The 15,495-nt window shown below is 40.4% G+C and overlaps 2 protein-coding genes across 11 annotated transcripts in view; one reads left to right on the top strand and one right to left on the bottom strand.

Annotated features, from left to right (window-relative positions):
• Nucleotides 1-8,715, bottom strand: part of clec16a (C-type lectin domain containing 16A) — a 35,697-nt gene extending 26,982 nt beyond the window's left edge. For 9 of the 10 annotated variants that reach the window (XM_061027331.1, XM_061027326.1, XM_061027333.1 and 6 more), the window contains exons 1-5: nucleotides 8,513-8,715; nucleotides 7,034-7,162; nucleotides 5,677-5,810; nucleotides 4,834-4,982; nucleotides 2,881-2,986 (exon numbers count right to left, since the gene is read on the bottom strand). In XM_061027331.1, the coding sequence (XP_060883314.1) occupies nucleotides 2,881-2,986; nucleotides 4,834-4,982; nucleotides 5,677-5,810; nucleotides 7,034-7,162; nucleotides 8,513-8,586 (592 nt within the window). In that variant the 5' untranslated portion in view covers nucleotides 8,587-8,715. Of the gene's footprint in view, nucleotides 1-2,741; nucleotides 2,841-2,880; nucleotides 2,987-4,833; nucleotides 4,983-5,676; nucleotides 5,811-7,033; nucleotides 7,163-8,512 lie in introns of those variants that run through there. The other variant, XM_061027336.1, reaches the window with a different exon arrangement.
• A 1,889-nt stretch (nucleotides 8,716-10,604) lies between these two features.
• dexi (Dexi homolog (mouse)) lies at nucleotides 10,605-12,116 on the top strand. Its single transcript, XM_061026398.1, has 2 exons — nucleotides 10,605-11,479; nucleotides 11,675-12,116. Exon 1 carries the CDS (start codon nucleotides 11,068-11,070, stop codon nucleotides 11,335-11,337), a length of 270 nt encoding a protein of 89 aa, XP_060882381.1. The 5' UTR covers nucleotides 10,605-11,067; the 3' UTR covers nucleotides 11,338-11,479; nucleotides 11,675-12,116.
• Nucleotides 12,117-15,495: the final 3,379 nt, after the last annotated feature.

The following is a 15,495-nucleotide window of genomic DNA, read 5'->3' as shown; positions in this document are numbered from 1 at the left end:
AACGCTTGATGGACACAGGGCCTAACAAGTGATCTCACAAACACTTTGAGATGCATATTGGGATACCTGTAAATCAAATGAATGATATAAATAAAGCTAAAAACAAATAGCAAATCTTAGTGGCCATTAAACACAGTCCGTACTATGAGAGTGTCATACCAGCTTAGCCACTAGGGGATGAATTCAGAACTAAAGTGAAAGAAGACAACAAGTTAACTATAGGGACAGAAACGATCAAACCCATCACCAAAATAACAACCAGCATGAGGGGCTCAGCTCAAATTAAGTCGGTGGAACAATTAACCCAAGACAGAAAGTAGTCACAGGGCATGCAGTTTGTTTCTGCATGTATGTAGGAGGGCGGGGGGAACAGAATGGATCACAAAAACAAGATTTGCAACGATATTCAAACCTGCACATTTAAACAAATACACCATTAGATAAAGCTAGGACTGGGTATCAGCAACAAGTCATAATGTAATGTTTAATTTAATCATGTTATTTACACTTTTGACAACAAATTTGAGGTTTTAAAACAATCTCAGACAGGTTTGTGTCTGTGCCAAAGTTCTGTACAATCAGCCCTGATACCCAGCCCTAGGATAAAGACTGAATGAATGGAACCAACTTACATGAAACTGGAGTTAGGCAGATGGGGCGCGCAGAGGGAGGAGGGAGAGGAGGAGAGAGACAAAGAGAGGTAGAGGTAGAGAAGGAGGAGGAGGAGTGGTTGTTGAAGAAGAGGGGGGAGAGGAGGAAACAGACACAGGGTTAATGTGAGTAAAGGGGCGGCTGTGGAGGGGTGAAGAGTGGGAATAACCCCGCTGGTATCTACAGAAATATACTGCAAACAATGGCACAATCTGGCAAAGGGGTTACCAAAACATTTTTTTTTTTTTTTTGTAACTTTGGAAGATTTCACAGCTTTTACTGTTTCAACACTTGAAAAACTCAAAACAGTCAAGCCAATGCCGTAGCAACATTTGATCAAAACATCTAGGCCTAGATGCCAGCTTGTTAAGTAATGATGTCTGTTCAATTCCTTTTCCAGGTTGTCATGTGTTGCAGTGCATGACACAAGAAATCAGTAGGAAGCATCAAACAGCAACATGTTCTACATTATGATGAATTTCATTGCAACATACTGGAACCTGAAGTGTTGTGACACTGCGCATATCTCTAAAAGTACATTCCTTTTGCTACAATAAGCAGTTTTTAGCATTGGTTAAAATAGATAGAAAAAGCCACCAATACAGCTGCTGCACTGAATCTGTACTTCCCTAATTGACTGATTCCTTAGAACAGCCAATGACCCACCCTGCTATAATACAATCCCAATAACAAAAGGTTACTTCATTTATGGCTCACATTCATCAGTAGTGGTTGAATTCAGTGGTTCTAACTGTAATCCACTGAAGTCATATGATGTTAAGTGTACATGCTAGACTGGACAAACACTTAAGAGACAAACATGACACTTTAGTTTATATGTTGCAGTGATTGTATGTTTAGACAATGTCATTCAAAGTGAAGAGGAGCATGATGCGTGGAGAAAAGCCAAACCCCCCCTTAATGCACCACCCGCCTCCCGGAGGATCGAGCTGCACTGAGAGACGGTGTGAAAAGAGTAGCAGAGGCCGAGGCGTCACAATGCGGAAAGCAACAGAGCTTTAGGAAGAAGTCCTGTCATTGTACAGACCCAGAGCATCACCACTGTGCTGCTACTGCATGCACACAAGTTTAATTTGGAAACACTGTAATGCTTATGCATAATAGATTTTCAGCTAGGGGATTTTAACAAACGTTGCATGAAAGAGTCATCTTGCTTTATTATGTTTGTAAGAGAATATTTACTCTATAGGTGTTTCATATCCAGCTGACGATTAACATTCAACAGTTGGAAAAGTACAGCATCCTTGTTTACAAAGTATCGATGCACACTAATATCGATATCTGATACAATCGTCTCAATGATGGTGACATATATCTTCTTGTTGTTCCCACACCTTGTGTTTTTAAGTATTATACATTTAATGGATGAGTTAAAGGTAAGGCTTTTAAATATACAGTTAATATAGCAATATTACCTCTCTACTAATGTCAATGTATTCAATTAATCAAGGACAATTGTTGCCAGCTGGCTGTCCCAATAATAATAATAATAATACACACGGTAGCGTAAGAGTTAGCTTGTTGCCATAGAAACAAAAAAAATGAATTGAATGAAGTCAGACTAGATGTTACTAAGTGTAAAAGGTGATAGTTTGTTTATGTATTTGATGATTAGAAATAAACATTTTTATTTGTCCTTGTAATTCTCAGTGAGGATTGTGTGCACACCTGACAGACCTGCACAGATGCCGCCTTACTGTAGAGTGTAGAGTTTATGTTTATTCTGAGCTCTAATTATTCATACACATTTTTGTTGATCTGCTGTTAAAGCTGTTAGGTTAAGCAGGAAATCTGGTCTGTGTAGGACCTTCTGTGTGGAACACCACTGATGATTGGCAGATGGTTTTACTGTAAACACAGTCTCAAACACTACCAGGATGCTGAGAATAGTTAATGATTCATGAACTTCTGCAGGAACTTTTAAAATTCTTCATAAAAAAAAAAAATTGACTTAAATAATGCCTTGAAGAAAGAGACATTCTTCTTCTAAATCCGGTACAGTAGAAAAAAAAAAGAAGAAGAAACATTTAAGGCCAATATTAGTAAATCTGTATTTGTAGCAGGGTTACCTGTTAGTCATGCTCATGCACCAGAAGCAGCAGCGAGAAGAGGGCAGGAGCACAGAGAGAGGCGGTAGGCAGTCGCAGCATCCCCTGAGTGTGTATGGGCATGTGTGTGCGTGGTAACATGCGTGTTATTGGCACTCACCTTTGTAGACGTTGAGTGTGATGGTGCGGACTGCGATGCGGACCATGCTTTCTGGATGGTTGAAAAACTTAATGGCCTCGGTGTACAGGGCAAAGTCATTAGTGTGCTGTGTGTGGGAGACAGAGAGGGGGCGCAGATGAGCAAGGCACAGCATTGCACTGCTGCGCTCAGGCGACAAGAGAGCCACAGAGAGAGAGAGAAGGCAGATAGTGAAGACAATAACTCTGGGCAGAAACGATTTTTTTGGAAGACGTAATGAGAGTAACAAGGTGTTGAGATTTTCTAGCTTACCAAGAATTGTTTTTCTATAAACGTAAAGGTGTACATCTGCAGCAATGTTTTTTAAAATTGAAATACAGGCCGGGCACATACACAACAGCAATTTAAGAGCTGTAACAGCGCCATTTTTAGAGAGACAAATTCTTCAATTTCAGTCAACAATTAAACCTTCTGCAGCAACTCAAACCCTACAGACCTCATGGAAAACGTCTCTTAAGACGAGATGTACTAGTATACAGACTGTATTATTTGAGGAGAGTGTTTTGAAACACAACAGAAATCCTCAAGCAGACCAAGCTGAACTAGCAGAATTTGAGATCATTCAAATCTAGTACATCAACTACTTCAGTTGTTCAACATGATTGAGCATTTCAGTATGTAGCACTCAGTAGGCTTGTGTATGTAAACCTGGCTGCTCTGTATCATCTCTCTCTGTGCCAGTGCCTGATCCTGTTCCCAAACATTCCTCAGATGCTGCGACCTCCAGCCAATCACAGTTGAGGGCCAGATACCCCCACCAGAGGTCACGGCAAATGAAGAAACCTGACCCTGATACCAAACCCAAACCAGGAATCTGCCCTCTGTGGTCATAAAAATTAAGAACTGACAAAAACAGAGAAGAGTAAAAGGCAATCCTATAGTGCCCTCTGGAGGACGTGAATCTATACAACAAGAACTTTGTAATTAATCTCTTGTTGTACTTCATTATTGTTACGTTAAAACACATGCTCCTGTGTTCAGAAAGGGCAGGTCTTTCTTTTCTTGTTAGTTTATAAATGTGGCAAAGTAAAAACAAATGTAATGAATAGGTTATTGATATTTTACCAAACACATGAACAACCTCAGATCTACATATTGGGTCTGGTTTTGGCTTCAGGGCTAAAGCTTCCATCAACAGTACACCAATAACTTTCCCCAGCACACACAGGCCAATGTGAGGAGGACTACATACGGCTGAAAGAATCAAGGGTTGCGTCATCATCAGTGATTATTATTCAAGATCATTCGCACTGACAGACACACACAAACAGCATCAAGGCAGAATGATAAAAATGATATGAATACTCTTTAAAAAGACTAATAGCATTTTGAACTTCAGAGATACAAGATCTTGTGAAGAACATTGTGGTTGCTCTTCAGCATGACTACATTATAAGACATTACCGTATATGAAGAAAAAAAAAACAAATAAATAGCGGACATGTTTGCTGTTATTGACTCTTGTTATGTTTACATGGACACAAATAAATCGGATTAAAAATGCTTCATTTAAACGCGTCAATCAGAAGGAACGGATCCGATCCGGCTTAGTCTGAAACAAATTTGATTCCTAAAGACAGGGGTGGTTAATGCTGATCGTTGTTCGGATCAATATCCATGTACAAGCTTGATCTAATCGGGTCTTCCTGCTTGGGGTAAAACTTCTCTTACTACGCCTGTCCGCCCCTCTCTTCAACTGTGCATGACTGAAGGTTCTGCAGACCTGCACTGTCCCCATGTTTATGGATCGCAGGACATTCTAATGCAACAGACTGCCAAGCTGGTTGAACTTGTCTTATTCATCACTCATTCTCTCTCACTATTTGTCTGGCAGAGACAGTAAACAATACAAGATTCTGAATGATAGATCCTCTATCTCCGTCTATCTGCCCCCCCATCAGTCCGTGGCCTCACCTCGTTATAAAAGAAGTGCACCGTGTGGTTGTTCAGTTTGAGTGACAGGGTCTTGAGGAAGGAGATATAGTAGGCCATGATCTCCTCGTCTGAGAAGTCAAATTTGTGGACGATGATGGAGTTCACGTGGTTGTTCGACAACAGATAATCTGAGGAGACAATAGAACTCGATGAGTCTCGTTGACACAGTGATTGAAGAAGAACACACGGCTTGCCTTAAGAACACAGTGGGTAGCATCACTGCATTTCTCTACCTTTTTCTTCTACCATCATCAGTGTTGACATGATACCACAACAGATTCTTCTTTAGTATCACCTTTTACAAAAATACACACCTTCTTATTTTATGTAAGATATCTGCCTCCTTTATAAATTACATCATATCATATTCTGAGTCTGTGGTTGCCGAGCAACAACAAGAAATGCAGCAGGCTGCTACGTAATGTTACACTTCAGCGAAGATGGGCAGAGAAAAATGGCATGCATACTTGAGCCAACAAAGCATGTTTATCTGCACACCATACACTATAGAACAATGTGATTCAACACTCCTGTGGGCATCTTTCACTGCTCACTTTACATCTGGAGGAAAACAGATTTTAGCATGAATGAAATTCAAAGCCATATATAAAAAAAACAAGACTTAAAAGTTGGTAATAAAAAGCATTAATTGCAGCAATAGATGGCAGATTATATAGTTCAGTTAGTAACAATATAGCAGCAGTTTAAATCAATACAGAACATTAAAAGGAATGTATTCTTCGTTGCACCTATATTTTTTGCAAAACATTACATCACACATGTGTTTCTATTTTTTAAGCCAGGGTTGAGGGGAATACTTACACAGGGAAGTCTCGTGGCTAATGTTCTCAAACAGTATGTTGAGGGTCTGGAGCAGCTGAACACACACGTAACGTCCCGACTTCTGACGCAGGATGTTCAGGAAGAAGGCAAACATGTTCTTCTCCAGAAAGAAGCTGGACGCATTGTGAGTAAAAAAAACAAAACAACAACAACAACCATAATAGGATTAAATTCATGATGACTTGACTTTGCAATGTAATTATCAAAAGGAAGAATGTTTCCAGTTAGCTGCATCCAGGGGGAGAAACCGTTATTAATGTGTTTAGTGAGATTCTATCTACGTTTGGTTACCTTTGTACCATCAACCTGAAGCGGGACTACAGATGGGAACTAGCCTATTTAAATAAATAAGTACCATCACATCACTCTGATTGGATTGTTTCCTGTCTGAATCTTTACTGTTTAACATGTCTTTTTTTTCAGCTCTCTGACTGGGCATCTCTAGCTTCTCCACGGTAGATACTTAATTTAAAAAACACAAGCGCCCCAGTACTTTTGCATCATAGTAAATGAAGGTCTCAAAGCTCAATCTAAATGTATGAGCCAAAATGTGGGGTATTTTCTACGACCATTTAACTGTTGTTTTTGATCTGACGGTGGGTGTTGCTGTTTGCCTACAGCTCAGTAATAAATGATATGGAGTGTGATCCAGAAAGGGCTAAATGTGGTGTATTTCATCATATGTTTGAAGTTTTATGTTGTGGACATTGTTCACATTCTTGCATTTGAAGATTAATGAATTAACAGTTTGAAGTTCAATCCAGTCTGGCTGCCTATCTACAACGACTAAAACGGCATCTGTTAATGCTGTCTGCATCATGGCTGAAAGCGTTACAGCCAAGTCACTCCAGGATTAAGCTCAGCATTAGACTGAATTCCTTCAACAATCACAGTGGCACAATAACACTAAATCTTGGTTCAACCCTTTTCATAACAAAAAATGTCCTCAGCCTACCAGTTAATAAAGAAAGCCTGTGAGTGTTTTCTGGTGGTAGATTACATATTCTGTCAACACTCTCTGTGGCTTCTTTGCTCTTCAAAGCCATTTCCTGTTGCATAAAAATGCAAGAAGTCATGCAATGGGTACACAGAGATGACGATGCATTCAGTTATTACAAAGCTTCTACCGATTAAAAACAAAACACAGCACTATGTCTCATAAGTTTGGGTCTCATGAAATGACTAGAATGTTTCACTATAACTATGCTAGAGGTTTTGCAAGTCAAATGTTAAGGGGGGGAATCAGGACTCTATTTGATACACAGACAGAGTTTTACTTATTTTTGAAAAAGGCAGCATTGGGGGCCCATCTGATACAAATGTTTCTAGTACTTACTCAAACACAGAGCTGTCATTCTGATCACCCCAGATAAGGATCTCCGTGATGGAGCGGATGGTCTCCACTAGAAGGTTTCTGTTGTGGTCTGTCACAGTGGTGTTTTTGGTCAGGACATGGTACATATACCTGATGGAGGAACATCATTTTTAATAATGTGAGGAAGACAATGGTGTGTGCAAAACTCAGTTTTTTCAAGACACAAAAATCTATCACTTAAGATCACACAATAAAGACTGGCAAAATTAATCCAGGGACAAATCTTGCTGCACAGGCTCGAATATTTTTACCTACTGCAATTGCACTTTATAACAACTCCCCTTTAAGTAAGGACAGAAGACATTTAAACTTTAGCCTGAGCTGCAAATATCAAACTGTATTTTGCACCTGTATATTTGCACACTTGACTGCTTTTTATTTATCTATCATCACTGGCAGGGCTAGTATTTTATAATGTTATCTATGAGTAACAGCTATTTATGCACATGGACCATCCATACCACTTTTTTATCCTGGCTATGTATTGTGGGCTCATGTTTTTTTTGTATGGGTGGCATATGTATGTATACATGTGTTGTGTGTTTGTATGTATGCTGGCTGCTGGAACACATAAATTTCCCTGCTGGGATGAATAAAGTACATCTTATCTTAATAATAAAACAAGCTTAAGGGCATTATAAGCCTCATTGGTTAGTGATTATTAGGCAACCTGGAATTTGTCTCATTTGAAAAATTAAAAAAAATAATACTTTTTTTTTTAACCCCTCTTCTGTACACACACACACACACACAGGTGTTTTTAATTGGTGGCACCTGTTGTGGTAGAACAAAACGTCCCAATTGTTTTTTCTGCTTTGGTGCTCCTAGCAGTCTAAACCAGGGATGGGCAACTTTGGTCACAGCAAGGGGCCACATTCATTTAATTCTCACTGCCAGGGGGCCAAATTGTAGCATACGAAAAACGATTACAGTCGATTATGCCTCAAATTTATCTCAACATATACCAGTGATCAAATATTTCCATGGACATATTTCTGGTTTTCACTATTTCATGGCAGATTTTGTCATGTTTTCTTCATGATTCCAATTAATTGATGTGTAAAAATTAACCTGAGGGCCACGTTGAGGGTGTATGGGGGCCGCATGTGGCCCACCCCTGGTCTAAACGGACAGATAGAAAATGATTTTACAGTCGAAAACCTTCAACGCTTTAACACAGCGTCAATTTCGTTTCCAGATTTATTTATTTTTTACCTTAAACTAGCACAAACTAGCTCACATGTTTACCGACCTTACTAGGTACCAAACAAAATGACATACGGAGCAACGGTTTAGCAACCAAGCTGAAACTGGGCAGCAACAGTTCGTTACCTAATGCAATTTTACCAATTAACAATTATGCTAATGAACACGCTTAAAGTCGTCCTCAACTGGTTAGCACGAAGGCTAACGTTAGCATATCTTGAGCTAGCGACTCACTTCAAATGGTCCAGAGAATGGATGTTTTTCGCTTTCCCTTGTCCTCCAACCCAGCTCCGTGACCGACCAAACATGGTTGCGGTTTTAAGGGGTTTTCGTGATATACCGGGCGTGTTATTCAGCACAGGTTGTGGTCCGCGTCCATCATAACACCATCTTTCCCGTCCTGGTAGCTGCTTAGCAAACAGAAGGTGATGACGGTTTTTTTTGTTCACAACTTTATTGAACAGGATTGAAACGTACAGGCGGCGCAGGCGTGTGCTAAACATAGTGAGAAAAAAATGTAAAATAGAAGAAAGAAAGAAAATGTTAATAAGACCTTGTTTCTTTATTTTTAAGTGTTGTTAATTCTGATAGTTTTGTCCTTTTTTTTTCTCTTTTTTTTTCTAATTTAAAATTTATAAAATGTACCAAGTGTACTTACAAGCTTAAAATGATCACATTTTTTAACATCAAAATGCGCAAGGACATATACCAGTAGCCAGTTAAAAAATATTGTTCAGTTTTTTACAGTTTTTATTTTTCGGTTGAGACCAATAAGTAGTTATTTGTTGTTTAGTTTGATTTTATGTTTGGTTCAACATAAATCATGGGCGGTTCTAGGCAGGGGCCAACAGGGTCCAGTGCCCCTGTAACACTGGCCCTTTTTCAAACCGGTCACTACACCCTACCCCTACCCACTACCCCTCCGGAGGGTCCGACATATTAAGTCCGTCCCAAACCAACTAGCGGGGAGTGGTAGTGGGTTATAAAACCCTCCACCAGCGAGTGTGCACCGATGCCGACTTTCGGATCACGTGTCCGGTCGTCATGGAGGAAGCAACCTGTGAGTTCAAACACTGCTCCAACTAAGATAGACATTTAATATCATCATACAGACGTTAACAACTTCAAATGTGTACTGAGGATCAAATATATGTTTATTTATTGGGACAGGGACTGTTCCAGAAACAAAAGAATATTAAATTATGTTGCAGACAACTTTTCGCTGTTAATATTTATTTCTTATTTTTCTACTTTTGGTGTCTTTGTGAAATCTCAATTCAACAACAAAAAAATACACGTTTTGCTGCTCTGATGTTCAACAATATTATCCTTGTCTTTGCATTCATTTAGGACACCCTGATCTAAAAAAAATTACAATAAATTAACTTAAATTATAAATTACAATAAACAATGTAGGCTCAATCTAATAGTTTTGTTATAAGTCTACACTAATATAACTAAAGAAGAAGAATAATCTAGGCTACATGAATATTTTTACAGAATGCATTAGGTACAAAAAAAAGCTGTTCCCGCTGAGTAACCATGGTAACACAAAGTTCCTGTTTCCGTGTGAGAGAGGGAAGTTTGTCCCAAAGCTTGCCGCTGTATTTCTACCCTACACCTTGATGAAGGGGACTTCACTCAGCTGCGAGTGTGACTTCTGACGGAGTGCACTCCGACACGGAGGGGGAGGGTGTAGGGTGTAGGGTTTGGTTTGAAAAAGGGCCACTGAGCTTGCCCCCCCCCCCCCCCCCCCCCCTTGGCCACCCCTTTCAAAAGGAAGAGCCCCCCCCCCCATAACACATACACAGTATTTGACTCAACAACCGGACTCACAATCTAGTATTAAATTCTGTTACTGAAACAAATATAAATCATGGTATTTTATGATGTGTGCTTTTATATGACATAATAAATATATATTTTTAAAGCGATCATCTTTGTGTATTTTTCACCTGGGTTTAATGTTCCCCTCTGACTAAACAGCTGGGCCCCAGTTTGGCCCCCTCAGTAAAAGTGGTCTGGAACCGCCCCTGAACATCATCACGAAACCGTTTTCAGTTTTTTGGGGAGGACGCAGCATACAGAAATATAAAAAAAAATGACTGGGGGGGGGGAAAAAACTACAAAACACACTTCCTTTTGTGAGCTGTGACGTTTAAACCGCCGCGACACTTTCCTGGTGAGGGGTTGAGCCCCCGGTGGGTTGTTGAGCGACATCACAACAGGCCAATCACAACAGAGCCTGTCAAGCTGTGAGCCAATCGAATCCCGACGCTCGAAGTGTCGCCTTGACGTCGGGACTGTTTTGATGCAGTTGATTAAAAATGTTAGCAGGGACAGTTAGACTAAGACATCGAGTGACACGTGTATAGTGAATGTTTCGCATTTCAAGGTACGACCGTGTCTTAAAATATAACTTGACACTTTGCGATAGCTGAAATGATCTTTTATTGTTGTAGCTAGTATTGCATGCTACTGTTTTTAGCACTAGCCAGCTGGCATGGCACGAATTCCGCAATCCCAAAGAGCCAATGTCAAGAATTCGTCACGCTAGCTAACGCAGTATTTTGGTTATTTTTAGCTATGAAAATTACGCCATTACGTCCACTGTCGTTTTTTACTGGACTGTAAAGACAAAGTAGCCCCCCCCCTACAATCACAGTTTGCGGGTCGGGACGAGCAGACATGGGCGCCCCAGCAGCCCCATCACCCCAGACAGATTATTAGCCACATCCTGGCCCCTGCACAAACAAAAAGGACCCAGACGGTGGCTTTCTTTCTTTTCTATGACACACCCAATTTATGCCCAGCTGGATTCGGTTGAATCTCTGTTGGACGAAGTACCATATATGTTTTATCTGGGCCTGTTCTTTGTGAACGTCCTGATCCTCTACTATGCCTTTCTGATGGAGTACATCGTCCTGAATGTGGGGATAGTGTTTCTGCCTGAGGACATGGACCAGGCGCTGGTGGACCTAGGGGTTCTGTCCGACCCGGCCTCTGTCCCCTATGACACAGACACGGAGCTGGATGTGTTTGAGGGGTATCTGGAGTGACAGGCCGGTGCTTAGAGGTCGAAAAAAAAGGGAAATAGAAGTGGTGTCCCCGGAGGAGACTGAACTCTCCCTGGGCAGTGATGTGGAGAAACAAGGGGATGCTGTGGCTGCCTACTTGTCACACAGACACATCAGTGAAAAAGTAAGCAGGACACACAGTACACAATTTCTTTTTTTTCCCGTGTAGCATGCAATAAAACGAATAAAGCATTTTTTTAACAGTAACTCTTGCCACAAATTTCACTAAAACCAAGCCCTTTTTCCCGTGTTGTGTTTTCACATCTAAGAAATGTTTCAGTGACCGACCTGTTGTTCAACTTGTGTCACATATTTCTAGGTTGTCTCGGCTCAAAAAAAAGGGTAGCCCAAGGGTGAGATTCAGCGCCACCAGCCAAAAGATCGGCAACTGTTCCCTTTCGTGGAGCGCTCTTCAGCGGATATCGTCGGCCGGTCTGCTGCCAACCTTTTAAAGCAAATCGACCCAGGCGTCTAGTGTGCCTCAAAATGGATGAAAGTTAAAAAAAAAAAAAAAACAGCAAGCAGAAGCGGAGATTGTCAGCTGTTTCCTGTGGACGACAAGTAAATGCTGCAATGATAATGACTTTGAGTAATGCAGCCAGGGCAGGCACAGTGCAGCTGATGTGAATGGAATTCCAAGCCGACTGTTAAAATACAGCGACTCTAAACGTCTCACTGATGTCCTATGCAGTGTGACATCTCAGAAGAACTGGAAAGTAAAGTCCACTGTGAGTCCGTCTGCCTAAGTGACAACTCGTTTCCGTTGTTCTTTTTTTTTTTTTTGAAGTTGTCCGAACACTTTGCAACCTTTTGCAGGCTAACTCATCAAAGCGGGTCTGGCTTACTATATGTCCTTTGAGGCTAACCCTACTTCATGTCTGCCTCAGGGATGCACACACACACACACACACACACACTCAGGCGCACAGTTAGGAACTCTCAGCGCACTGATGAGGAGTTAACACCAACAGCGGACACAGGCTGTGACGCCACAGGATGCAGGACTGCTCAGATCTCAACAAGCTGTCTTATTAATCAGGACCACCGCGCTGCACTCTTCACTGTAATGAAGGAAGTATTAAAGTATCCAGGGACAGTAAAAGAATATGGTTGTAGGATGGTATGGTTTGTTGTGGGAGTTTAAAGCAAACTGGAATTGAGAAAGTGTGACATCAAATGTGTTAAACCTTTCGGTCTATTTACTTTCAAAGGTCGAAACTTTCTATCAAACAGGGTAGAAGACATTCATCGTTTTTTTATCTACTGTTGTTGCATAGCATGTTCTTTTTTTATGTTAGTGGCAGAGAAAAGACTGAAAGTATGATATTGGTTGTGTGTTTTTAAATAAAATCTGTTTGCTTTCAGTTGTATTGTACGGAAGCCCGAAGCGGCCATTCATACGTTCGTTTCATCAACTCTGCGTTCCCCTGATAACGAGTCACTTCTCGTTGTGTCCTCCAGATCTCTACTTATTTATCTTTATTATCTCAGGATGACTGACCTGGTTTTCCTGCAGTTTTCCACAGTATCTCGGGATATCAAGGCTTGTTTTGCTGCTGATAAAAAGATATTAGTCTGGCAATGTAGAAAATAAAAGAATAGGCTGGTCACTGTGATAGGCCCGACCAGGACAGGCTAATCAGGTCAAGTTAAGCCTATTTCTGTATTTGTTTTTTTTGCCTTGATAACTATGGCCATACAAGATAAATAAGATGAGAGATCTGACAGGGAGTATAAATCGTATGGATGCATGTCCGCTTAGGGCTTCCGTATTATGTCTTCTGTTTACTTGTTTTTTGTATAAATTCTGTTTTTAATGTTGATTCTCGATGGCAATAACAAACTTAATTTGAGCAATGTGACAATTCAGTAGTTATGTGACAGATCACGCAGAGAATTGCATAAAATGATTCCATCTGTCGGGTGTCGGGAGAGAAAACACCTAATGTTCGATTTTCTTAAAGGGATAGTACACTTGAGCTACACGATTTTTGCTAGCATTAAAATCACTGTAGCTATACTCAAAGGTCTGAAACGCATTTACAGCCTTGCTATTTACAGCACTGTTGATTTTGGAAGCAATATAGAGGATATTTTCTTATTTCAGCATCAGTCTACCTGAATACACAAAATATGCATAAAATCCACGGTGGTCAAAGAATGACTATAGCTGTAGAGACAAAGAACATTCTTACATTTTTTTTTTGTGTGTGTGCACGTTTTAGACTCCAAGCAAGCGGTAGTCTCAGAATTACATAGCCTGCCTGTGTTTAGAACATCGCATCCTGCTTGACTACCTTTAGCAAAGATGTCATTCGGAACCATCATTTTTTAGCCTTCTCGGCTATAATGGTGCACCAAATATAGTCGGAAGATCGTCCACCGCCACATCTGTTTAACAAAATCAAAAGAAAAGCCACACTGCAACTTACGAGGCCCCTGAAGTCCCCAAAAGTAAAAAGCTAAAATCTTGTCCACACAGGATAATTTTTTTGTTTTTTGTTTTTTGGCACTTCAGGGGCTCCGTAGAAACTCAAGAGCAGGCATGAATGACATAATTCTCAAACTTGCAGATAACGGAGTCGATTCATGGAGACACACTGTGACAGTTTTTTTTTTATGAGTTCGATCTGTAATGATGGATGAGAACCAAATTCTAAAATATTTTTGGAATAAGAGTGCCAGTGAGCAATAATATCTGGTGACACTTGCAATGTTTTAGTAATGCACATGTATAATTATATTTTTGGAGGTTAAAATATATATAATATATAATCTGAAACAGCTTTTAGATCCGCTGGCAATAAAGCTCAGGATGCCAACATTCATGATTTATTATGAGACATTTTTGGAATAAACTCAACAGCTCATTCTGACACCAAAGTTCATTCCCCCCTTTTCTAAAAAAAAAAAAATCAGTGGCAAGTAAAGCAGTCAGATCTATGATTTGATTTTGTATGAAGACTTTTATTTTTTTTAAATAATTTGACTGTTTGTGCCATTACACCAGGCATGAGACCCCACTGTTGGTGAGATTCTCATCACTGCGTCTTAGTTTTAGTAGAAACCAATGAGATTTTACGAGGACTGTGACAAACGAGAGCCAACGCTTGATTTTGCTTGTGTCCATCCCTCCACATCTGCTTCTCTGCAGACATGCTATGATAAGCTATGGATCCCAACAGAGTTTTATTTTCCGACCCTGTATTTAATAAACATTTGATCGGACTCAAGCCTTCTGCGTCTTTATTCTCAATTTAGTCATTTGAAATCACATTTAAAGACTTATCTTTTACGAGGTGTGTGCGGAAGTTGTTCTTTTTCAGACTGTCATATGAATACTCTTTTAGTGTAATTTCACATTTTGTCCACAAGGGTGCAGCAGACAGACACAGGCATAGGACGCTCCATGATGCTGAAGGTACGTGACAAAGATCTTTAACAGATCAAATGGCTGTCTTTGTGGTCTCCCGAGTTTATTTGGTTTCTGAAGGATGTGAGAGTTTCATACTTAGTAGATGTCTGATTGACAGCTGACCTAGTTTGGGTCTGATGCGCAGTATCTCTGATCGAGAAAAAGGTTAACCTGTGATGCCAATGTATTACCAATTACATTTTTCTGATACAGCCAAGTGCGATAAAGAGAAAAAAAGGATATCAAGGAAGAAGAAGAAGTCACCATACTTTACAAAACTGGTCTTTACAGTGGGGGGTTTTCCTTCCATTAAATCAAAGCAGGAATGCTGGCATGCTCAGTGTGTGTCGGGTAATGGGTAATCCAAGGTATGCTGTAGTAGGGACAAATGATAGAAAACAACAAGAGTGGACCAGCTTACCTCTGTTTGGTAGTGGAGTGGTCTCTGAAGCGGTCACACAGGCACACTGGTGTGGGAGAGGTTAAGGTGGAAAGGAAAGACTCAACCTCTCCCACACCAGTGTGCCTGGAAATTCTGTCCTGCCTCTGTGCAGTGGTTCCATTTTGACTGACTAAATACAGTGTTTGCAGGGTTACAAACACGTTAGAATTGTTAAAGGTCAGTTAACATCAAAACAGAGAACAGAAACCTGCTAGGAAGGAAGTGAAAAGACGTAGCTAATAAACTGACGCATTAGTAAACATGCCAAACTACGAGTGAAAAA

This window comes from Labrus mixtus, chromosome 20 (genome assembly GCF_963584025.1).
Source record: "Labrus mixtus chromosome 20, fLabMix1.1, whole genome shotgun sequence".
Classification (NCBI taxonomy): Eukaryota; Metazoa; Chordata; class Actinopteri; order Labriformes; family Labridae; genus Labrus; species Labrus mixtus.
Note: the sequence above shows the minus strand (reverse complement) of the source record. Positions and strands in the feature narration are given on the sequence as shown.